Here is a 27031-nt window from a genome sequence, read left to right as displayed (position 1 = left end):
CTTGTTTGCAGTTAAAAGCTTTCTCTAGAGACTCCTTTAGCTGTTTAAAACTTTAATTTAAAGGCTCACTGCTGCTTTTCTGCTGTGAGAAACATTTCTGTAGTTTGTTTCCCATCCTCCCTCCCTATTGGTATGCTTTTCTTATAGTTGGTGGATTTGCAGTTGCCCGCCCCTACTGTAAATTTGATCTGGGACCCTCCTCCCAGTCTAGTGTCATTACCTCATTCTACCTAATACAGGAAGAACATTTGAGAAGGTCAGTCAGCTTAGTTTCTGCTCCTCCTTTCTCTCTTTCCACTTAAAAAAAAATTCTAAGCTTGTTTCCTGCCTTTCCTGTGTGTAGTCTAGTCTGGATATAGATTTGCTGTGTCCAGGACTATTTGTGGGCTTCTAAGCCCCCAAGCCCTTTTGTGTTGGCGGGAAGCCTTCTAGCTTAATTTTGTTTCTTAGAACTAGACAGTTTTTTTTTGTTTCAGCACTTGTCTGTTTCTTTGAGCTCAACACTTGTTCAGAACTTATTGTAAGCACTAAATAAGCTACAAATTACTACAGCACTCAACTTTCCTCGCTGTCTAGAGGAAAACAGTTTCTAGTACTTAACAAATAATCACCTATCCAGGCATGTCTAAGGGTCAGCTCTCGGTGTTTTCTCCTGTTTACCTGATGAATCTGGGAATCTTGGAGCAATGCAGTAATTGCCTCATGTACACAGACAACCCTCTCCTCCTACCACCCAACACTACAACCTGTGAGAGATGCACTTATATAGCCAAACTGGAAGCAAAGCTCTCTTCACCTAAAACTGGACTAGACAGTCAAAAGGAGAAGGTAAACACTTGCACCACACCACACTCAGCACATAGTTCCTCAAAACCTACACCACCAAAACACACACATAGAAACACAAAACACACACATACATTCACAGAGGCTCTCAGTAAAAACCTGCCCAAGCAACAGGGACCTGCAAAGCAGAAACACAAGCAACCTCCACCCCCAATACAACCCAAGTGACACATAGCCCACAAACTCAGTGTGCCACTCAACCACAGCCCATAAGGCATAACAACGTACCCAACACTCTAGTCAGAGGTGACTCTATAGTCAGGCACACTGATGTTCCACTCACCAGGCTAAACAAGGAGAAAGTTACTGTCAGCTGCCTGTCGGGTGCCAGGATCCACCACATAATGCATGCACTCAGGTCACTTCACAACAAGTACAAATATAACTGTCATTGCCCATGTTGGTGTGAATGACCTGAGATGTTCCTCCCTAGACTACATGAAAAGGGACATGAAGGAGCTGTCCAATCTTGTAGCCCAGGCAGGTATGACCCTAGCCCTGAGTAGCATCCTGCCATCACCCAGAATGATACCACAGTACAAGGACAAAATGATTGACTTCAACAATTGGCTAAGCTTCTGGTGTCATTCTAAGGGGATCCAGTATCTGTCTGCCTGGGATGACACGATCAACAAACCACGATGCTTTGCCAGAAATGGCCTGCACCTGTCACCCCTGGGATTCCAGATACTGGCTAAGGCTCTAGCCACCCCTATAGTGCCTTTTTTAGGCAAGGTTCAAATGACAAATTCACCACCGTAACAGGTACAGGCAAGAAGAATCTGACGGCATTACTTAACAATGCTAGAAGTCTAAACCTCAAAATGCACTCACTCGAGGCACTCCTTAAAATGGAGAACATCGACATCTGCACAGTGACAGAGACCTGGTTCAGGGCTCCAGAGAGTACCCCTGCATTACCAGGTTATAATTCATAACACACCTTTCAGCCACCTAACCTGGACCGAAAAACTAAAGGCGGAGGTGTGTCCATATTCATTAAGGATATCCACACCTCCAGGCTAGTTGCTCAGCATAATGCATCCGAGATTATCCAAGTGCAACTAACTCTGGGCAAGACTGCAATCCAAATTGTAGCTTGCTACAGGTCCCCCACCATGCCCCAGGATTCCCACTCCTCATTTCTTGATACACTGGAAAATATTATGGTACAACCTAACACCACTAATTATGGGCGATTTCAACTACCCTACCATTAACTGGGAAAACTACTCATGTACCAATTCTTGTGCTCAACGTTTTCTAGAATTCATAAATTCCAGTGCCTTAGATCAACTTATCCACACCCCCACCAGGGGCAGCAATATCCTAGACCTGGTTATTACCAACATGGGCAACCGGTGCTCCACACCAAAGGTCAATTCCTTGTTGGTCAGATCCGACCACAAGCTAATCACCCTAAACATCCACATCCCTCCCCCACCCTCCATTAGGGAAACCACAGTAAATAGTTTCTCCAAAGCCATCTTCATGCTTCTTAAGACAGAAGTGGCAAACTTCACGGCACCCATGCTGATGAACAATAGAGGTATGACTACTGAATCCTACACAAATGCAATTTATAAGCACTTACATGAGTGCATGGATCATGCAATCCCTAACAGAACCAAGATGCTATCCTCCAGAAAAAGGAAGCCAATCTGGTGGTCCCCTGCCATAAACAAACTCTACAACAGAAGAAAGAAACTGTTGCAAAAAAGAGTAAAATCCCATGATTGGAGAAACTCCCTGGTCAGCCTCAGTAAGAAGCTGAGATCCCTCATAAAATCCTCCAAAGCTAGTTATGAAAACAAAATCGCCACTGACTCTAAAGACAACCACAAAGCATTCTATAGCCATGTCAAGAATCTCAGTGGCAACACTCAGATCTGCTCTGAGTTGCAGCACAATGGCACTAAATATACAGAACCAACTGATATTGTCAACATCCTGGCAGATAGATTCAGTGCTAACTTTACCCCCCTGTCATCCCCTAAAGGGCCCATTTCTATATCATAAGAATGCAAAGTTCCTGTAGTCATGGCTGCACAGATAAAAAACACACTATCCAAAGCCAAGAACACAGCATCCATGGGACCTGACAACATCCCAGGCTGTGTTCTACATGAACTACAGAATGAACTGGCACCCCACCTAAGTACCATATTCAATCATAGCCTCACCTCAGGCTATGTGCCCACGGAATGGTGCACAGTGATGGTTATCCCACTCCACAAAGGGGGAGCCACCACAGACCCTGGAAACTACCACCCCTTTAGCCTAATGAGCTTGGTCTGCAAGGCTATGGAACGTATCATCATGGAACTTATAAACAATGACATTGGTAATCTCCAAACTCAGGACCCCACCCAGTTCAGGTTTGTAAAAGGCAGATCATGTCTCCTAAACCTGATAGACTTCTTAGAAGCAGTCACCAAAGCCGTAGATGAGGGTAAGGTGGTTCACACAGCCTATCTAGATCTCGCTAAGGCTTTCGACACCATCCCCCACTCTTGAATTATAGATAAACTCACTAAACTGGGTATAAATCCCTATGTCACAAGATGGGTTGCCAACTGGCTCACTGACAGAACCCACACTGTGAAAGTAGCAGACTCCAAATCCAACTTCAGACCAGTGACAAGTGGAGTACCACAGGGTTCAGTCCTGGGTCCTCTCCTGTTTGATATCTACTTCTCTGAAGTACAGGCTAACACAGAAGGTCTTTGGCTAACAAAGTTTGCAGATGACTGCAAACTAGGAGCCATAATCAAAACTCCTAAAGATGTGGACATCCTACAAAAGGGCCTTGCTGAGACAGATTCCTGGTGTCAAAGCCATGGCCTCAAGCTCAATGCCAAACAGTGCATTGTCATCCCTTTTGGTAAAAAGTTTGTACCCATGAACTACCACATAGGCGGTAGTCTACTTAACACCAGAAGTGTGACACAGGTGGACAGTAGTGTCTCCTTTGATAATCACATTGCCACATTAGTCAGGAAATCCTTCTACGTGACACACCTCATCACAAAAGGTTTCTCATCCAGGAAAAAAGAGGTCATTGTTCCCCTCTACTCGTCACTCATTAGACCCATTATAGAGTACAATGCCCCTTTTGGTATGTTCCTCACAAAACATCTACAAAAACTGGAAAGGCCACAGAAATACCTCACAAAGAGGATTACCGGCCTCAAACAGATGCCCTACGCAGACCGTCTCAAAAAGCTGCAGCTTTACTCCGTCGCATATCACCTACTCAGACCTGATCACTGTCTAACACACAAAGCTATGTCAAACCCAGAGCTTTTAGACATGCTCCTCCACTTAAAGAAATCCCAATCCCTATGAGCTACATGCTCTAGGGACCTAAACCTTGTCACCACAATAAACAGAACATGCTGGAGGGATAGATTCCTGCCCCAGAGACTTCCCATAATCTGGAACAAACTACCTATCTATATCAAACAAAGCTCCTCATTAGCACTCTTCAAGAAAAATCTTGATGATTGGATGAGAGATAGGAAATTCACCCCGGGGATCACTTCTGTGGCTCTGCTCGACAGTGGCACAGGAAAATAATTTTTTTGGGTAGCGAAAGCCAGGGTACCTTTTGGCTAGGCTTATATAGGCCCTAGGGCCAATAGCCTAGTACCTACCTATGAACCTATATATATATATATATATATATATATATATATATATATATATATATACATCTACATGTATAAATACATTTTCCCTACTGATGAATGACTGTGCTGCATGATATGTCTGAGAAAACATCACATTTGTGTACAGCTCAAATGGCTTAGTGGTAAATCACTGTGGCTATGGTGTGCAGGGGCCTGGGTTCAAGACTTGCAAGGGCTGATTATTTTGTTGCTGGGCAGAACAAGGGCTGCTGGATACAGAGTGATTAAGGCACTTTTAAGCAGTTGAAAGTGGGTTTGTGCAGATTTGTGTGGCGGTAAGCAGTGCTAACGTCCGGTTAAATATGAGTACACACAGTTAGCTTGACAGTGTTTAATCGCTTGCTGCCATGCAAACAGGCTTAAACCCACTTACTACTGCTTAAAAGAGCTTACTCCCACTTACCCCGATGCTAATTTCTTTAAAAGAAAAGAAAAAAAGGGTGATAGGAAAGTGGAGAAAAAGGGGGCACGCAGAAGGAAAAACAATAGGGTTTCCCTCTTTCCCTTCTATTCATGGGTACTTGAGAAAGAATACCTACAACTTCTTTCTCCATATAACCCCTGTCAATAAATTTCCCTTTAAGACTGTCAGGATTCAAACCATGGCTGTGTCTGCTAAAAATACAACAGTTTAAGTCACAGTAGAGTGTGCTATTTGGATATTGCTGTCTATCGCTTCAGTGTTTTCTGTCTAAGTCTCTCTTGGTTGTACAATCTGATCTTGTACTTACAACAGTCTTACGCAGACATTCCTAGACATTTTTTTATGTAACACAGTGTGGGTAACAGTGGTTAACACAACATTACTATTCATAGAATGCAACAATAAATGCCATACAATAGCAGAGTAAACACAATCAGTCCACGATTTAGCGCTTTATTGCCAGGCAGTTACAGTTTTATTTAAATATGACCTATATGGGACAATTACTGTCATATTGTCTGATGTATTCAGTACAACCCATACAACAGTTTTTATACTGCCAGGTGACTTTCTACTACTTTATATTTGTTTGGTATGACTACTACAAGCAGGATTGTTACTCACCAGCCTTGCGACACAGCCTTTGCAGTCTACTAGCATGGGCTTCCTAATTCACAGCCTGCTCAGCTGCAGGTGTAAAGGAAATTGAGACATATTTAGGCATACCTATCCATCACATACACATGCTGGACTTTAGTAAACAGTAATGGTATGACTACTTACATACTGCAGGGACATCACCCTTCTGCCTTGCTTCTTGGACCCACTTGTCCAAGAGCTCCCTCTTTCTCCACTTCAAGTTGGCATAGTGGTGCCTGACCTGCTCACCAGTCCAAAAGATACCAGTGGCATTGGTGAGATCACAGGCGGAATGGTCACAGGCTTTTGCTTTATATTGGGAGCCCTGGTACTGGCCCTGCAGGAGTCTCTCATCATGTTTTTTTACCAGGAGCCCTACCATGCCCATGGACTCCTGTATGCCCCAGCACTGCATCCAGAAGCACACTCCCTCTCCAACTCCTGCCATCCTGCCTACAGTGGGAAGCTGCAACCAGTTATGAGCTGTATTCCTGCCTGTGGGGTTTAAATACAGCTGATTTCCCGCTCTTTGCCAAAAGAATCTGCTGGCATGGTGAAACGTTTAGTCATGCACACTGACCATATACTCCCTTCCTCTTTCTCTAACATGTGCAGATCATTCTACACTACGTATCTCAACTTTCATATTTTTTCCTTCACACATGTTTAGGCATTTAAATGCTTAATATCTGAGGGTATTCCAGTGCCATGAGGATGCGTAGGAGACATTAAATATCCTTCCTCTAAGGTGCCTTATTTTATTACACTCTTCAAATGCAAGCTTGCTCAATATAACATGCTAGATGTCTTCTGGTATCTATCACCATATCCACAAATTCAATGATAGCATGTTGCAGTTATGATCTATCAATGGGGGGAGTTGAGTTCTTCTTCAAAACTGTTCCTGGATAGCATGGTGGTTTCAATTGGAGTCCCTGTTAGATAAACCCAGGGGGATGATATAGTACATTATATGGTTCAGGGACCCTGATGCTCATTTGATGGGTCTCTCTTAGAACTGGATTTATAGTGTCTGTTAATAGGCTATGGGAGCTACATGAGCTCCCCTTAATCATAACTGAGATACACTGCTTTATTTTTTCCTCTTGAGCAGCATTTCTTACCTCAGATCCCATAGTTTGGAGTAGTTAATTAATATTTCAGATATTTAATTGATATTTAATTTCAATTTACATCAGAACTACATAGCTTTTCTTCTTTGGGTGGCCTAAAGGTTAAAGTGTTTGCATTACAAACACAAGGTGCAGGGTTTGAGTCTCACAAGGGATAATTGGCTAGGCTCACAATGGCAGTTAGCCTAGTACTAACCTATGAACCTTATTTCAAGGGCATTTCAGTTTTGTGATGCTTATTAAGTAAGGGATAAGTGTTAAATTATTTCCTCTTTCTTATCTTTAAGTAGAAATTAACAATCTGAGTTGAAATCTTGAATTACTTAGTATTTACCAAATGCACCTCTCTAAATCATGTACAGACATTCTGAATGGAATGACAGAAACATATTGGATTCAGTCGTCCTGATATAAATCTCCAGTGTTCAAAATGGTAATGTGGTAAACATACTAATCAGTAAATTATTGAAGTTAAAAATTAACGAGTTGATGGGAAAAGAAAAGACTGATATAAGATAAAGCTGAATATTTTTATTTAGTATACCTATGGGAAGAGTTAAAAGAAGAAGAAAAAATGAAATAAAAGGTAGATGAAAAGGATTTGCAAAGTTTTCTGAAGCAGAAGATTTGTTGTGGTGGTTTGTGATAAGTTACCAGTAAAAGGGAATATGAAACATAAGGTAATGGGGGATTGCAAAAATAATACAATATTTTGGGAAAAGTTTAAAAATTAATATAAATGGGAAGGACTTAGATGTATAAATATGGATTTGATATTATATGGGAAGTATGAAAGACAAAAGAAATGTGATAGTGATAAATGGGATAAATATTGTGGTGATATGGGTGAAGGGGAAAATAAGGTGTGATGATTTGTTATATAATAAAAAAGAGCATGAAGATATTTTATATGAAATAAGAAAATGGCTATAGAACAAAGGATGAGGTAGTGGAAAATGTAAAAGGTTGAAAGAAATGAATGTTTAGATAGTTTAATGTGGGTGCAAACGATTGAAATTTAAATATATTGGTTAAAGTTTGAAATAACTTATGGTATGAAATGAATGAAGATATAAGTAGGAAAATTATAAATAGGTTGAGATATTTAACATGAGCTGTGAAACATTATGCTTTATTATTGCATGGTCCAGCTGCGTCAACACTCACTGTCTGTTAACTTCTGACCACAAGTTACCCCTGTTTCTCCACCTCTGTTTTACCCCTGTTTCCTCACTTCTCTGAAATATCAGATTTGCATTTCTAATCCTGCAATGTGCTGTTACACTAGCTGGTGTTTTTAATTTAGCTGTGTCAATTGTTTTCATTTTTTTCTTTTCTTCTCTTCCTGTTTCCATCCCCATAGGACTATCAGATACCCATCTGCATCATTTATTCTTAAATGTCCCCCAGTACTATTGCTTGGAGCTGGGACTGCACCAAGGGTGGCTTGGGCAGAGGAAGTGGAGAAGAGCAGCTTACAGTGTCATATACACTTGTTCTGCATGCCAAGGTGGGAAATACTTTTTTGTATGCCTTAAATGGGTAGAGCTAGTAATATCACAAACATCATGAGACAAGGAATTAGCCAGCTGCATACCTGCAGACACAGTAATTGAACCAGCAATCTGTTTTGTGATTATGACACTTCCCCAGCACTGGATATGTTATCTTATCATGAACAGAAACCCCTCTGTCCTGCATTGCACAAGCTGCCAAGTTGTTCATTCCCAACCCTCCATGGCTCCTCCAGCACCTGAGATGCTAATCAATCGAAGGTTATGATGATCATCATAAGTGTTCCATCCCTTTATGCCATGGAGCAAGTTCAATGGTCATTCTGATTGTAAAGCCACTAAGCTTTTTCTGACAGATTACACTGTCTGCTACACCACAGTCATACCTCTCAACTTGGAAACATCAAACATCTGGACAAAAACCCACGAAAAGTAGGTACAACTAGCCAAAAATTGGGACACTTATTAACATAAAATTTGCATGCATAATCATGTAATCCTGCCCACTCCAGTGGAATTGTGGGATACCAACATGAAGACTGAAGTCACTAAATAATAACAAATAATAGCAGACATTCGAATTTCAGACTTTATAACTCTCAGAAAATACATAATAATGCAACACTAGTTATTCTAGCAACTATCTGAGTTCACAGAAGCAATATTTAATGTCTGTCCCACCATTATTTTTGGCTTTGTCCAGATTTGTTGCTCTGAGAGACTGAGAGGTATGATGGCAGTTCGAAATAATGATTACCAAACATGGAGTTTTAACAATCATTAAAGTATCTGCGAAATACCTTGTAGTTCACTGAAAAGCAACAGGCTTATTGAAATGGTGTTTGCTCCTGATGTAGCTGCAACAGCCTTCCATCACAGGTATGATATATTGATATACCAGCAGCACACACATTGTACAACAGTAAAAGCATCTACATGTAGACTCTTATAAGCAGAAGAAGCACATATTTTAAATATTATTGGTCAGTACAACACAGTCGCGTGGGTTTCCTCCGGGTGCTCCAGTTTCCTCCCACATCCCAAAGACATGCAGTAGGTGGATTGGACACTCTAAATTGGCCCTACGCATGAGTGCGTGCATGTGTGTGCCTTCTGTGGAAGGTTGGGCGCTGGGCTGGCAACGCGACACTGTAAAAACTCCATTGCCAATCTTGAGCGGACAGATGATCCGCTGTGGCAACCCCTAACCGGGAAAAGCCGAAAGAAGAAGAAGAAGTGGTCAGTACCACACAAGTATTCAAAGCCACAGGAAAAGCCACATATTTGAACTACTCATTATAATTTTCTATGATAGTTTATAAGGAAGCAAACTACCATTACATAAATATCCACTAAAATTTTCCCGTGAATGCAGATGAAAAGTTTTTCTTTATCTCTCTTCACTAACAATGAGAGACATCACATTAGATTTTCACTGGCTGTAGACTGTAACTTTACAAATACTCTGACAGATTAAACTGACAAAGTATAAAGTGGATTTGATAAAATCAATGATAAGCACCTCCTGCTTTAAACAGTTTTAAGTGTCCTTTCAGCTTCAGAACTTGACGGTAGCATCTATTTTATGAGTTCTGCCATTACAACGTTGACAGTCACACCAGGAGGTTGAGCTTGCTATTGCGCATTGTAATGATTCTTAATATAAAGAAACAATCCCCACAATTTACAACATTTAGAAAAGCTAAACTACTTAGCCGTGCTCTCTGGACTATTTGACTTGACTTTTGACTGTTTGTTTACCACCAGAACTATACACAATAAAAAAGTCAATAACAAAACATTTACATCCCTTTCCACAAACACACATGGGGAAAAACACACATGACACTATCCCTTCAGCAGGCTATGTATGCACAAGATGTCATTCACACCATAATGAAACATTTCCCACAACAATCCCATCCCTTCAGTAGTTTCAAGTATATGTACAAACACCAAAATTAAACATTTCCCCCCCACTATGTCCAAGTATGTAAAAGCACCAAATGAAACATTTCCTCCACCGATCCCTTCAGTAAGACAAGGTCCAGCATTCATAGTCTGGGACTTTGCATTTTTGTTGTAGTAATCCAATTCCATGAAGAGCAATGCTATGGGTATGCAAACCAAGGACTTTCAGGATGACAACGAAAATGTGGAGGCTTTTTTATAAAAAACAAAAGCTCCCAAACAAAAGTGTAATGTAGCTAACTACACACACATACACACACACACACACACACACACACACACACACACACACACACACACACACACACACACACACACACCTAGAAGCATTGTTTTGTCATCCATTCTCTACTTAAGAAGGAAAAGCAACAGGAATCACAGTCTTGAATCTTGTAGTCATTTTCTTTCTTTTACCTGGAGGAGCTGGGACCAGGGGAAGAACTGGTCAAGAATAAGATAAATGTTCTCATTTCTTCTCTGAAACTGCAAGCAATGTGTGTGCAGCAGTGCACTGATAAGAAGGGAAGACTGGTCCAACGACTTAGCCTGCAGCTTGACGGCTGCACTTTAACTTAAGTAGCAATGATTAAATGAATGGCTTGTTCTAATTTGTATTGTATTTTTTTTATTCTTTCTGATGTGATGTCTGTATTTTATCTGTATTTTTATTTGTCTTGTTTTTTTCTGGAGATTTTCTCCCCGTGTCTCCACTGAAAATGGATTACCAGCCCAGTCGGACACTGCCCGGTAAAAAAATGTAAAATAAATAAATTAATTATGAAAAAGAACACAAGTGTGGTGTAGGCAAATAGTTCAGCCAACAATTCAGTCCAAAAATAGCAAATAAAATGGATTAACCAAACCATGGCAAGCAGTAGATTAATGATGAAAACCTTGTTTAATGGTAAGCACTTTCACAGCATGTATAGCTGCTTCATTAGACACTCCAATAGTAAAATAACAAGCTTTTAAACCAATGACAACCAATAAAATTACACATACAATTACATATGTTAATGAAACAATTACTTATTTAAAGGCATATAAGAATTATATATATAGAAAATTATATATAAGAAATTCATATAAAAGTTTTTATAAAAATTTTTTAAAGATTTTTTGAAACTTAGGGTCTTCATCTATACAGTCCCTTAGCTTGTAGAACCAGTTTTATGGACACTTTATCATTAATCCCCCTACCCATGGTAGCTCTCATCCTGATAAGCCAATTTAACTCTGCTGTTTTGGTTTTATTTCTAATGGCCCCCCTCTTTCATTACTAAGGACCTTTTCTACTGCCATAAATTTGAATGTATGAGTACAACCATGTGAAATTACATGTTTAGCTAGAGCATTTGAATCAGCACCCCTGGATATTTCATATAAGTGCTCCCTCATACGCTCTTTGAGCATACAATTCGTCTTTCCTATGTAGAAAGAAAAACATTGTGTAAAGTAATCTAAATAAACAAGATTCATATTGTTGCATTCTGACCTCATTTTAAATTCCCATACTTTTCTCGTATCAGGGTGAGTAAGTTTACTGCTGCTGTCTATAAATCTGCAGTAGTTACATCTCTTACAGGGGAAGGTGCCCATAGGACTGTTATCAAGTTCATAAGGATATATATCTTTAGGACCACATAAGAGTCTCTTAAGGGATTTTTTTTTGTTTTTAAAGGTATAACTGGGTTTACCTCCTACAATATCTTTCACCTATTCATTAGTGCAGAGTATATCCCAACATTTCACAAAAATATTTTGTAACAACTTTATATTATTGGAATATGTAATTGGTATATGCATATATTTTGTTACTTTATTTCCAGTATTGATTTCAGTGGTAGCTTCAGAAAAATATGGTTTCCCTCTTTCCCTTCTATTCATGGGTACTTTGAGAAAGAATACCTACAACTTCTTTCTCCATATAACCCCTGTCAATAAATTTCCCTTTAAGACTGTCTAGTTCTTCCAAAAACTTATTGGCCAAAAGAAAAAGAAGATTCAAAGGGACCTACATGATTTCACGTCAGGTAGGGTATTTGCTTGGCCAAGGAATAGATTGAATTCAGTAAATTTGCCGAACAACAGTGAAACGCTCACTTCTCTTTTAAGAACTGAAGCTAATAATGTTCCTGCTTCTCAAAAAGTTGCCCCTTTAAGGAATGAAATTACTGCTGGTTCCCTTGAGCAGGAAGTGGCTACTATGCCTTTGAATTATGTAACATTGCATGCAACAGTCAGCACACCCATGAATGAGGAAACAATGTATACTACTAACTCTGCAGCATCTAGACATACTACTTCTGAAATAGGGGGAGCATGAAAAAAGAAAGGAACCAAAGTGATCAGCATTCCATTGGAAAAGATTGCTTCTGGGTCCAATATACATCTTCAGAGTAGACCGGAGGTCAAATTACCTTATCCAATTAATACAATGCATTTTCGGGAGTGATCCAACAGCCGAGGAAGGCTGAAAAGAAAAGCTTCACTAGAGGAAGAGAATCCAATAACCATCAAAAAATGTGGTCACAGGCGAGAAATCACTGATATGGAACATTTCATCTAAAATATTAACCCCATTTGAAACAAGTGTGCTTCAGAAAGGTATGACTTTTATACCAGCAGATAATATGAGGTTAACGGATAATATTGTTGAACATAAAATGTTTACTCATAATTTAATGCTGAAATTATATTTTGGTAATGTGAGTAATGAGGATGGTTTTGCTAATGCATTTCGTAAAAATAGTACATTCATACCTAAGAATAAGAGAGTTTGCATTAAAGAAATATATTACCTATATGATAGTGGGACTAAAACAAATAACTTTTCTAATTTAAACTCTTTGAAAAGGAAGCATTATTATCTTTACAGAATGATAAATTGATTTCTGTAAGGCCTGCTGATAAAGGAGGGCCCCAGGTTGTTATGGACTATTCCTATTACAAAGACATTATGACTGCAATGCTGAATGGCCTTAAAGTATATGACAAAATTGAAAATGATAAAGTAAAACAATGCATTATGAATGTATATAACAACTAGTATGAATGTTTACAATTTCATATTATTAATATTGAACTGTTTAGATAATTAGTGGTCAATGAACCTGTGATACCCATCATACAAGGACTAACTAAGATACATAAGCACCCTACACTACCCCCTATGTGACCTATTGTCGCTGGTAGAGGATGGTGTATGGAACCGTTAAGTATCTACGTTGAGAAACATCTTAAACCTGTGTTGGTCAGAAACAATAACATACTTCAGGACACCAAACAATTTTTGAATGATCTGTATACATTCACGAGTAGGAGACAAGTCAGTAGTAGTTGTTTAATGGTTACTTTAGATGTTCAATCTTTATTTACCTCCATACTGAATGGTATTGGATTAGGTATGCTTAGAAAATATCTTTTAGATGATGCCACCTATGAACTTAAATATGTGGAATTACTTGCATTGTTTGTGGAACTCATCCTGGAAAACAATATTTTTTTTGTTTGATCATAAAATATACAGACGAATTAATGGCGTAGCTATGGGCACATCATGTGCCAATAGCCACGCCAACATTGTCATGGCTAACTGAGAAAGAAATTACCACCCTAGGTTTAAAAATTTAGGACAGTTAATATTCTATCAACGATTCATCAATGATTTGTTTCTGTTGTGGGAAGGAGATGGACAATCACTAAAACAATTTTATGATACTATCATTTTCTTAAATTTACCATCAATAGCTCAGAAAACATAATTGATTTTTTGGATGTGAGAATAATGAGGGATGATACAAGAAAATTTGATACAATGATTCACAGAAAGGAATGCCATTGGGGTAGTAATCTTCACAGACAGAGTATGCACCCGAACCACATTTTTTAAGAATATTATTAAGGGCCAGGGTTTGAGAACATCAAGAATAGTAGCAAATGATGATATGTTTTTGGAAGAACTAGAGAGTCTTAACGGTAAATTTATTGACAGGGGTTATATTGAGAAAGAAGTTGCAGGTATTCTTTCTCAAGTACCCATGAACAGAGGGAAAAGAGGGAAACCTTATTTTTCTGAAGATACTGCTGAAATCAATGCTGGAAATAAAGTAAAGAAATATATGCATATGCCAATTACATATTCCAGTAATATAAAGTTGTTACAAGATATTTTTGTGAAACATTGGGATATACTTTGCACTGACGAAGAGGTGAAAGATATTGTAGGAGGTAAACCAAAAAAAGTTATACCTTTAAAAACAAAAAATCCCTTAAGAGACTCTTATGTGGTCCTAAAGATATATAGGCTCATGAACGTGATAACAGTCCTATGGGCACCTTCTCCTGTAAGAGATGTAACTACTGCAGATTTATAGACAGCAGCAGTAAATTTACTCATCCTGATATGAGAACTGTATGGGAATTTAAAGTGAGGGCAGAATGCAACAGTATGAATCTTGTTTATTTAGCTTACTGTACACAGTGTTTTTCTTTCTACATAGGAAAGGCGAATCGTGTGCTCAAAGAGCATATGAGGGAGCACTTGTATGATATATCTAGGGGTGCTGATTCAAATGCCCTAGCTAAACATGTAATTTCACATGGTTGGACTCATACATTCAAATTTATGGCAGTAGAAAGGCCCTTAGTAATGAAAGAGGGGGAGACATTAGAAATAAAACCGAAACAGCACAGTTAAATTGGATCATCCGGATGAAAGCTACCATGGGCAGGGGGATTAATGATAAAGTGTCCATAAAATCGGTCCTATAAGCTAGGGGACTGTATAGATGAAGACCCTAAGTTTCAAAATTTTTTTTATAAAAACTTTTATATGAGTTTCTTATATATAATTTTCTATATATATAATTCTTATATGCCTTTAAATAAGTAATTGTTTCATTAATGTATGTAATTGTATGTGTGATTTTATTGGTTGTCATTGATTTAAAAGCTTGTGATTTTAAACTGGAGTGTCTGATGAAGCAGCTATGCTTGCTGTGAAAGCGCTTACCATTAAACAAAGTTTTCATCATTAATCTATTGCTTGCCATGGTTTGGTTCATACATTTTATTTGCTAGTTTTGAAATGAATGAATTAATTAATTAATTAATTAATTAATTAATTAATTAATCTAAAACAAAAAAACACTATATCAGCTTCTGTCAGTCATCTAGTCAGTCCAGTCCTCCACCGCTCCGTTCATTGACTTTGATGCTGCTGCTGCAACCACATTGCCCAATGGAAAACATAACAGACTCAGAGAGAGTACACAACCCCTCGAACCCTCAGCCGAATTCCGGCAGGCTGGCAGTCTGCTCACAAAGCTGATGTCATCGCGCATGGCCCTGCAGATGATGACGTCAGCAAAAAATTCACCAAAAAATTTTTGAAAAAAAACCCTGGGAAATTCGGGAATTAAAGGGACCACTTGAAAATTCATGGCACCCCATTATTTTGAACCCAAAACCAGTAAATACAGAGGACTTCAGTATGGTTGAGAGGTATGACCACAGAACATAGTTAGTATTCTCCACATCCCTCCATATCTTCCAACTTTTCATCTTCTCACTTACAACTTAACCACACCCCATTTTGCCTTTCCAAATGTTACCTACCTCGTTTTTCCTGATCTTGCTTTACCCTCCCCAGTGTCGACAATTGTAGGTGGCGTTATGCTTCAGTATATGTATAATTCCACTTCTTGCTTTTTTTCTGTTCATGGAACTACAGTTTTAAGCATTCTTAAAACTACCATGTAAATACAAGTGTTATATGTACAGTTTTTGTCTTCTGTCCTTCTCTTCATAGATTGGGATTTGAATTTATAATTACATGTCTTTTAAAAGTGTAAATGCAAATATGATTGCTCTGCATCGGCTCACTGTATTTTAATTTGTATCACAATTTTCAACTATGCATGCTCCTATTAGTTTTGTTACCATCTTCATTTTGCTTTTGCCCAGATCATAAACAAAATGGATCCTAGAACTACATCAGTTACTCAGATAGCAAATGTAAAAATAAATAAATAAATAAAAATAAGTGGAAAAGTAGGTACTAAGTGGTTGAGATAGATGAGAGGGCCACCAAAGCACCATCTGGCACATCTTCTGTTTCCAATTTTGGGAAGGGATATTGAAGAATTATTTGCTTAAATTCTTCCACTTAGTTCACCAGGTATTGACATAATTGAACCATCTCTTAATAGAGGAATATTCCTTATGTATACTGTAGTCATCCCAGTGTGTATATTAGTTATCTATACTTATTTATTTATATTCTGTTAGGCTATCTAAAGGGTGAAACAGCATTTTGTTTTGACAAACTTCTTACAAAAAGTGGTCTGCCAAAGCAAAGCAGTTAAGAGATTTGCTCACTTGGTCTCTAATCCTCCATTCACAGAGTTGCACTCCTTACCCATGAATAAAAGAAAACTGATAGACCCATACAGAGCTAGGGGATTGAGTTCTGCTCTCCACCCTTTCCCCATTCTCACCCCATGTGGGGGAAACTTTATAGAGACCTCTTTCATTCCCTCTAACCCTTAAAACAGTAGCATCTCCTTTCTTTCCTCTAATATGTCTTTAATATATTTCATTATTTTCATAAAGGACTTTAAAGTAGTACAACTGATAACACCACTACACCAGCACCTTAAATGATTTAGGCATGGTTACAAAGACCTTAATGTTCATCCGTAATATATGTGCATTCCTACAACACAATTCTAGTGCTTTCTTTAGGTGCTGTAGTAGTATTTGGTGGCATTGCCTTGGGGAATTCATTCCACGGCAGAATTCTGCTAACAAGTTCTACCTTTTACTACAACAATAGCATTTTTCTTAGCATACACACAGACAACTAGTTTAATACCTTGCTTTTTGCCTGCCCCTGCACCAGACTCAAGAACCTTAGGTGTTCAATTTATTACCCATTTTCTCAACCACCCCCAAAACCAATCAAAATAATAATAGCACTTGCTGTTGGTTTCTCACCATGTTAAATACTTAGTTAGGAAACATTTTGTCTAATTCTGGGCCAATCAAAACTTATAATGTCCACAACCCTAATCCCAGTAAATTACAAACAGCATGAAACATTAGCTCCAGACCTATCTTAGCAACTCCATCCAAGTTTCATATTTTCATAGCCTACTTCTTAAACACTCCATATTCCCTAAGCATAGGCCTATTAAACAATGTTTGTGCTATTTCTGATCTGCAAGTTCCTTCTCCAATAGCTAAATTGTTAAAAAAATAAGTAACAAATGCTAATAATCTATGTAATAAATGGGAACTCCCAGAAATACGGATCTTGTATTATAGATCAAATTTAACTGTTTATGTATCTTGGCTTGAGTGTTATCTTTGTCCAACCAAATTTGGTGCAATACATTATGAGTTACATTATAAACAACAGTCCTAAACTGACAGTGGGAGAAGAAATATTTTTTGGCATATAAAAGTATACAAACTTATCTAGTTCTTCAAAATATAACACCAAATGATCATGGCCCAAACTGGTTAGTAATATAAACACCCATACAACTATACTAAGTTACTTACTGGGTTGGCCTACATCCTGCCTCAAACTGCAGCAAGTATCCTAAAGATTTCTTATAATTGTTCCATAAGTATAACTCTGAGGAACTATATTGTTTTATTACTGGACTTCGATATAAATTGCCCAGGTCTGGATATAAATCATTACTTGACAGAGTTATTTCAATGTATGACCTCATAATTCATAACAGAAGCAACAAGATTAAACTCTGGTTCATCAAAGGGTAACTTGTTGGATATCCTATTACAAACAAAGTCAAGAGGTTAGCTGAATTTCTAATCCACCTAAACATATTAAATGACCATTTCCTTGTCTTCATACACTGGACATTCAACCATCCTGAATGCATACCTATAACAGTTTCTTGGGGGCCCATATCATACTCCAAAGACACTGCCTCACTGTTGATACTGGACTCTATGGCCTGAGAGAGCACTTGTGAGGAGAAGCATGTGAGCAAGACTCTCCATATAATCCTCTACAGTCTAGCACATATTCAGGATAACGCAGTCCGAAAATACTAAGGCAGTTAAGGGGGAAACAAATGTGGCTGCCTTAAGAGCACACTTAAGTCACATCTTAAGTAGATGACTATGGCATATGGAAGGATACACAAGACACAAACAAATGTATAGATTGCAGAACTCTAAAACTGCTCTGCTATCCAAGCAGTCAAGGTAGGTAATCTCAGACATGTACAAGAGCAATGTGCAGGATATCGTAAGTGATTGTGGAATTCCACTAGGTAATTTAGAACCTGACAAAGAAGGCTCAAAGTTCATTTACAAGTGCATCATTGCTGTTGCTTCCAGTGACTTATCCAAAGCATGTCCGTGTAATCTAATTAAAGCACATATTTTTACTTGGCATCATCCCATTCATTAACACCACCATTCAGTATGAAGTAATGTGTAATAATTGTCTATACTGATTTTTTTTTCACTGTTGGCTAAATTCCACTGTATCAGCCAAGAAAGAATTATCCTTTGTTGGAATCTATCCAACTCTCTTAAGGACAGGTTCCCCCAGTAACATCTAAGCACTTTGCACATATTATTAATCAGTCCCACATATTATTAATCAATCTATTTCTTCCGAAGATATGCCCACAGACTTTAAGCATACAGTAATTATTCCCTTACCTAAAGTAAACAAAACATATCCTTCACATAATTTCAGACCTATCTCAAATATTAAACCATTAGCACGGATCTTAGAAATAATAGCTTAGAACTTACTATAAAATAATATGGCCTTCTGGTACAGCTGCGACATGGATTTAAAATGGGTATAGTTCTCCCTCCGTTATCTGTAAGATTACAAGTACTATACTTGACAATATGAAAAAAAAGGTTTCTTTACAGGGGAAGGTTGTATTTACAAATATGAATCCTACTTTTGAAACAGTAAATCATCCCATCCTCTTGGTTAGAATTAGAAACTCTTGGTTTAGGAAGGGTTCCCTGGATCGGCTTCACAGTTACATAAATGACAGGATGTTTAACATAGTGCAGTGCACCTCATCTTCACATCTGGGTACTTTTTTGCATGTTCTCTTCAAGAGTCTGCTCTCAGAATGATTCTCTTTCTTAACTTTTTATCAATTACTTTGTTTTTGACTTTACAGGACTTTATTTCACTCTTTATGTGAATGAAGAAATCTTGCTGTAAAGCTAAATCCGTACAGTGGGATATTCAAACTGAGCTTTCTAGACTGTAGCACTAGCTTAGAAATATCGAACTTACAAGCTTACAGTCAATATAAAAAAAAACTCTGTAATGTTGTCTGATACAGCTATGAGGCTTGAGGGAGCTTCATCTCTTAATCAGCAAACATCCATGTTTCTTATGTACAGACTTGACTAGACTCTGCATATTAATTTCTGCACTGAAAATACACTAGACAAAGTACTATGGCACACAAGGATTAGTTACAAATGTGTTAGTAATCTTATAAAATCAAGGACAGCAATCAGAATAGCGGTTTTGATCCCAAAATGGGATGCGGCCTGCCAGTAACTGCACCAAACTCCCTTCTTATCACCAAACTGCTTCAGAATTCCATCAAAAATGTGCAGGTTTGTATCTTTGCCCGGAACCAGTGGGTATCACTGCCTTGTTCTAGAGAAGGCAAAATGGTTACATATCATGGCAAAGGCCATATTTCTGCCATCCAACTTTATTTTAAAACTGTTAAAAGTTAGTGACTGTCCACTGCTAGCAAACAAACTAACTGTATCTGACTCCAAGTACCCATTGAGATCACACAGTTGAGGAGAGTCAACATTACTTAGACCTCCATTTCAGCTGTCAAGGGTGAGGCAGCCTTCAAGAACATACTCCTGCCAAGTGCAACCAACAGTCAGTCAATATTACATGTGAAACATTTTCTGAGGTATTTAAACCAGATGCTTCCCCCATGCTTTGTTAAATCTAATCTCCCTGAAATTTCATCCAGAAGAAAGAAACTAGACAAAGCTTCAGGTGAATGAAACCTACAATAAAGAATTTTTGTAGGGGGAGAGGGGTCCAACCCCTACTCACTTTTGTGAGATATTTATGTGTGTGTGTGTGTGTGTGTGTGTGTGTGTGTGTGTGTGTGTGTGTGTGTGTGTGTGTGTGTGTGTGTGTATATGTATATATATATATATATATATATATATATATATATATATATATATATATATATATATATATATATATATATTAACAATGTATATTAACCTCACAATCACACAACCATGGAGAAAAGAGAAAAGCCTAAAGCCTACACACACACACACACACACACACACACACTGAATGACTGCCAGCGAACAAAGCAATCACTACTGCAAAGATTTCACAATCTGTGATGAAACTATGGTTACCATTGGTGGGTGTCCCCCATCTCCATAGTTGCATGCCTGTGGAGTTAAAGAAGTAAGGAGATGTGTGGTACAAAGAAGGCTTGTCTTCGTCAAAAATTATGTTTATGGCATTTTCATGGCAGGTTCATCAAACTATCAGACTAGTTTGAGCTCTTTGGATTGAAGAAGTTGAAATCAGTGGGTTGTACATCAACTTTTCATTGAGGATTCAGTGCAGTTTCACTTTCTATGAATTATGGTGGGAGAAGGTCTATTAATTTCCTTTTTCTAGAAATTTTTGTTTTGTTTTTGACAGGAATCTTGGGGTGAAAAGAGTCATTTGTACATACATTTTGAAGCTGTTGTTTCTCTTTGCTTACCATATGCCTTTGTATTGAATTGTACTTAAATAATCTTGTGTTAAAATTATGTGTTTCCCTAGCACATGCATCCTACATTGAGGCTTTATTAGAAAACAGGATTTTCACTTTGGAAGCAATATAATTAAGAAATCCTGTGAGAATAATCAATGAAGGCATTTTGTTTAAAAAAAAACATAACGTGACTGTATTAGATTAAAGTATTTTCAAGAATTGTCATCACATGATCTGTTTACTATATACAGACATGAATTACATAAGGAATACAAAAAAAATATTTGAAGATGAAAGAATTGGATGAAAAACATAACATCTTCTACAGCCAATTTGGTTCTCTTAGTAAGATGCATTATAACCTCGTTGACTTTTATTTGCTCACTACTGGCAGAGAACATGGCTGAAATGGTACGTTTTTAGAACAAATAATTTACTAGATCATCAAACAAACAAAAAGAAAATAAAATGTGTTCCCTTAATCTATAAAATATGTGCTCTAGTTAGAAGAATGGAGGTTGTAACATCATAACTGCACAAGACAACAAACACGTTACCAACACAAGCATTTTTTTTCAGGTAAAACTGGAAAAGGCACTGCAGTTGCTTCAGAATTTGCTGAAATTGGCACTGGAAAATCTAAATGAGGAAGAAGAGAAGACAAAACGGCTGTTGGTATGTTTACATTTTGAAAATACCCCCACCCTGAAAAAGATCAACTGATATTCAACCAATAAAAAAAAAAATATTTTTATTGCTGTTATTTTGATGGCTTGGTCCATATGAATACATGTACATTTATATATATATATCTATATCTATATCTATATATATATATATATATATATATATATATATATATATATATATATATATTTATAGAGTGTGTGTATGTGTATGACATTTCAGCAAAATGTCATTACACTGAACCACAAAACACTGATCTTATAAAGACTGAAAAACAAAAAAAAAAACATGAGAAAACATCTTTTTTTGCACCCACGCCTCTGCTAAAAATATATATACTAACTCGGAAGGGGCAAAATTCCCACTCCCCTCTGTACCACTATCATGGTCAGGAAAAGCCAGTACGGTTCAGTTAGCTAATTTTTCAAGTCAGTTGTACAGGTTTTTCCATGCTTTGATAAAACGCCTCTTCGATGTAAAGTCGGTAACCTATATGTGTATATGTGTGTGTGTGTGTATACATATATATATATATATATATATATATATATATATTTGCTCGACTGAGCAAACGTCCAAATCCAAATCCATAATAACCGAACACACTTTAACAAAAGAGCTTTTATCGAAAAAGCGCTTTCATTAAAGCGTGTTACAAAAAAATAAATAAGACACTACATTTACATTTTAGCATGGGGGCTTTGCACCCCTGCACCCCGCATGTGGGGGGCTGTGCCCCCCTATACCCCCCTACTTTAATATTCTCCCTCCAAGACCGCACTACAGTGGGGGAAAGGGAAATTTCCCTTACCCGCACCGTATTACAGCCTCGGCAAGAGACATATTTACACAAAAGTGCTTCTTCGGTGAAAAGCACCTTTGCATAAGTATGCCCGGCCGTTTGGATTTCGGTCATTTGCTCAGTCAAGCAAACGTCCTAGATCCATATATATATATATATATATATATATATATATATATATATATATATATATATATATATATATATATATATATAAAATCTTTCATTGACAACTTATTCAATGACCCTTATCCATCAAAACTAATGTCAGCGAACATTGAAATTTTTAACCAATTGGCCACTACCTCACCAAAACACACATTGCATTAAATCAAACCTGCCCAAGTGGGGGCTTTGCCCCCCACACCCCCTTAATGATATATACCATCTCTGAGATCTCACTACGATGGGGAAAAGGGCAAAGTTGTGGTGTTATTCAATTGGTTACTTACCCTGTAAAAACTTTTGATGTTCGCTGAAGTTAGTTTTGATGGATAGGGGTCGATGAATAAGTAGTCAATGAAAGAAGATTTCAGTGATCTAATATAGAACCATGTATGTGTGTGTATAGATAGATAGATAGATAGATAGATAGATAGATAGATATAGCTTCCCTTTTAAATGAACGAAAAGTGTAAATGTTGAACGGCCAAAAAAACAAAAAGAATGTTCTTCGAAATGAGTACTGTGGGGGGCTGCATCCCCCACCCCAGCCCTACCCCCCACTAATTATATATACTAACTCCGAGATCACACTCCAGTGAAGAAAGGAAAAAATTTCCAGCCTTCACTGTACCGTGATCTTACAATAGCAATATCGAGGAACGGCCTTTTCATTTATTTGGCCGTTCAACATTTCCACTTTTCATTCATTTAATAGGGACCCTATATATATATATATATATATATATATATATATATATGTGTGTGTGTGTGTGTGTGTGTGTGTGTGTGTGTGTGTGTGTGTGTGTGTGTGTGTGATACAAGAGATTTTATATATGCATATATATATATATATATATATATATATATATATATATATATATATATATATATATATGGGTTCACTACATATGACCGAAAGTTCATATGACTGAAGCCCATTTGAATGAGACCTAATGGCCAAAAGTTCATTTGACCAAAAACCCATATGACCGAAAACTGATTTGACTGAAAAACAGCACTGGCAGGTATATGCCCTGTTCCCCACTGTAGTGCGACCCTGGAGTGAGAATATATTGTTAGGGGGGTGTAGGGGGCACAGCCACCCACATTGGTGGGTGTGGTGGGCATAGCCCCCCACATTTTGCAACCAGTTTTTACTGATGTTGTATGCTTCAATGCATTTTTAATGGATATACATGTATATAATAGTGCATAAACTATTTGGTCTCAGTCAAATGGGCTTTAGTCATATGAACTTTCGGTCATAGGTAGTGAACCCATATATATATGTATATATATATATATATATATATATATATATATATATATATATATATATATATATACATTTATTATGTATAGCATGCTTGTGTGTGAGAGATTTAAAAGCATCTATTAATCATTAATTTACTGATTTTCTAGTAACTACTATATCTTATTCAAGGTAATGAAGCCTATCCCAGTAGTTACTGGGCATAAGACACAGAAGCATTGCCTGGGCAGGACACCATTCTATTGCATGACCCTGAAATTCCCATACATACTTACATCTTTAATGGCAACAAAAGCACACATGGACATGTGAAGAACATGCAGACTCCATGCAGAAGGTACACTGGTCAGAAACTAAACAAGTGGACAAAGCATTCTGAAACAGTAGCTCAACCTTCTGTGTCACTGTTTTGGCCTAAAGTAATCTTTGTGAGTTTAAGTGATGTGTACATCAACGGGTCTACCTGATAACACCAACACGCCAAAACACCGACAACGAAATAACCAACACGACAAAACCGAAAGTTCAAAACATGAAACTTTACATGCCCGACAAACCACAATCCCGACAATCAACAAAACAAATACCTTTTCCTAAACACACACACACAACACAAGCACACCAAAAACCTTACAAACCTACACTAAACCATACATACACAACTATCTATGCACTAACCTTAACCCAAACCCTAACCCTAAGGTCCTTCACTATCGCACACTTGCCTTACCCGCACCCTAACTAACTTAATCTGCCCCTAACCCTTAAGTCTGTCACTATCGCACACTTACCTTACCAGCACCCTAACCCTAACTCACTTAATCCGACCCTAACCCTTAAGTCTGTCACTATTGCACACTTTCCTTACCCACATCCTAACCCTAACTCACTTAACCCGCCCCTAAACCTAAAGTCCATCACTATTGCACACTTACCTGACCCGCACCCTACCCTAACGTCTGTCACTATCACACACTTACCTTACCCACACCCTGACCCTAACGTCCGTCCCTATCGCACACTTACTTAACATGTTGGTGTTCTTAGCGTCGGGATTCTCAACTGTTGGTCTTCTCCATTTTTGATCTTCCGGTGTCGGTTATCTCGTTGTCGTTCTTCTCAGCTTTCAGTGTTATCAGGTAGACCCACATCAACTATAGTACATATAACATTACATACTGCCAGCTATTGAGCTCTGCCTCAGTCCCTGTAAGAAGTACAGTAAGACATAAGGAAAAAGCTTTGGTAAATCAGGAGAGAAGGAAAGAATATATACAGTCAAATGGGAAATGAATCTGTACAGTCTCTTGAGTCGCATTTGGCTGATGGAGTATTTCAAAACATTTTCCAAACTCTCATAGAGGTTGTATAACCACAGACGATGTTATATTAGGGAAGACGGAGCAGAAGATGTGCAGAAGTCTCTGCAATTTACCAGGGGTCACCATTTTTTTAATGATGTGAGTTAATAGTCTCCCAGTCAAAAATAACTTGATGGATTGTACCATAATCATGAAAATTCAAGAAAGAAAGCATCAATAATTGTTAAGAATGTAAAAGTAAGAGTGCAGGAGAAATTTCATTTAGTAACCAAAAGAGGAAGTAGCAGTTTCTTTAGATATGTTCATGAGCATAGGAATATAAAAAAAGGACATACAAATAGTACACAAAGAAGGAAAGGAACATGAACATAGGACACATTACAAATCAAATAGCTCAAATGTCATTTCAGATGAAGTAAGCTGAAATGGCATTCAAACTGTGATGCAAAATATATGCAACCCCCACACACACACACAGGGCCTGCCTTAGCTGAAATGGCGCCCTAGGCGAAGTGGTGCTCTGGCGCCCCTTAAGCCCCACCCACACCATACTCAAGGAATACCCCATTTGAGCTACGCCCACAGATAGCTCACTCCCACCCACAAAAGCCACTCCAGTTCTTTCAGTTTTTTAAATGCATGCAAAATCAGTCATAATGTAACAGATACCATGACTGAGAACAAGAGGTACAAATTTTAGCGTAAACAATTTTCCGCTTCCGTCATAAGACTTCAGAAAACTACACATTCAACTATAAAAGAACTTTCAGTTTAAAAATGTCTATGAACCAAAAAATACATTTTCATCTCACAATTAAATGACATCACAAACTTAACTGTTAAAGACATACTATTCAAGTGAACTGTATGGTTCTGTAAGAAACATTTGATGTTAGCTACATCGTTCAAATCTGGTGCCTTGTCAGGGTTTAAAATACGCACCCCTTATGTAATGTGTTCCCTGCTCCAAAACTGAAAAAAAGAAAATTATTATTATTTTTTTATAGTTAAATGCATAGTTTTCTGATGGAGTCTTATGACAAAAGCGGAAAATAAATTGTTTACACTAAAATTTGTGCATCTTGTTCTCAGTCTAAGTTCCAGTTTTTGTGGTTAATTCAATTAAGATACCAATGAAGTGACTCAATTATAGGATGATACTGGGCTATTGGCCTGGAGGCCCTTAAGCCTAGCCAAGAATTTCACCCATGTTCCCACAGTCAGCACATGTTTTCCCTGTCCTGCAGGGACACAGGTGGGAACCCAGAGGTGTATTTTCTGTTTCCCAGACAGTCTTCCAGGTTCCTCTTAGAGAGCTAGTGAGGATGAGGAACATATTTGTTCTAGAGGCTATGAACTCTTAATACCACTGTACTCTCCTCACATGCAGTGCCCTTGCAGTTAGTACTTTGTTTTAAACAGGCAAAAGTCTATTATCAACTAAATCTCTCCCAAAAGAAGACTACCAAGAAAGACTTTGCCTTTACAATGATCCCTACATTTGTTTGAAGAAAATTTAAAGACAGAACAAGATAAACAGGAAGCACCAAAGAGTTTGTTGAAAAGCAAGGTACAAGCACTGAAAGGAGATGGTCCCACTCCAACAATCATCCAACGAAATGTAGAAGTGCTTTTCTCCCCGGGTCTATGCTGAAAATGGGCCACTAAGCTCAGTCAAACTAACCCGGTCAACAAATGTAAAATAAATAAATAAATGTGAATGTAAAATATTGTGATTCACTTTTTTTGAACCTTTTGCAACAAAAAAGGTTT

The 27031-nt window shown here is 37.8% G+C and overlaps 1 protein-coding gene across 1 annotated transcript in view; it reads left to right on the top strand.

The window, feature by feature from the left end:
- Positions 1-27031, top strand: part of LOC122812160 (zinc-binding protein A33-like) — a 416491-nt gene that overhangs the window by 160555 nt on the left and 228905 nt on the right. The window contains exon 2 of the mRNA XM_044084481.1: positions 21589-21684. Within this exon, the coding sequence (XP_043940416.1) occupies positions 21589-21684 (96 nt within the window). The remainder of the gene's footprint in view (positions 1-21588; positions 21685-27031) is intronic.

The sequence above is a fragment of the Protopterus annectens genome, chromosome 9.part0, assembly GCF_019279795.1.
Source record: "Protopterus annectens isolate FY-2018-M chromosome 9.part0, PAN1.0, whole genome shotgun sequence".
Classification (NCBI taxonomy): domain Eukaryota; kingdom Metazoa; phylum Chordata; order Ceratodontiformes; family Protopteridae; genus Protopterus; species Protopterus annectens.
This window is presented reverse-complemented; position numbering and strand designations above follow the sequence as displayed.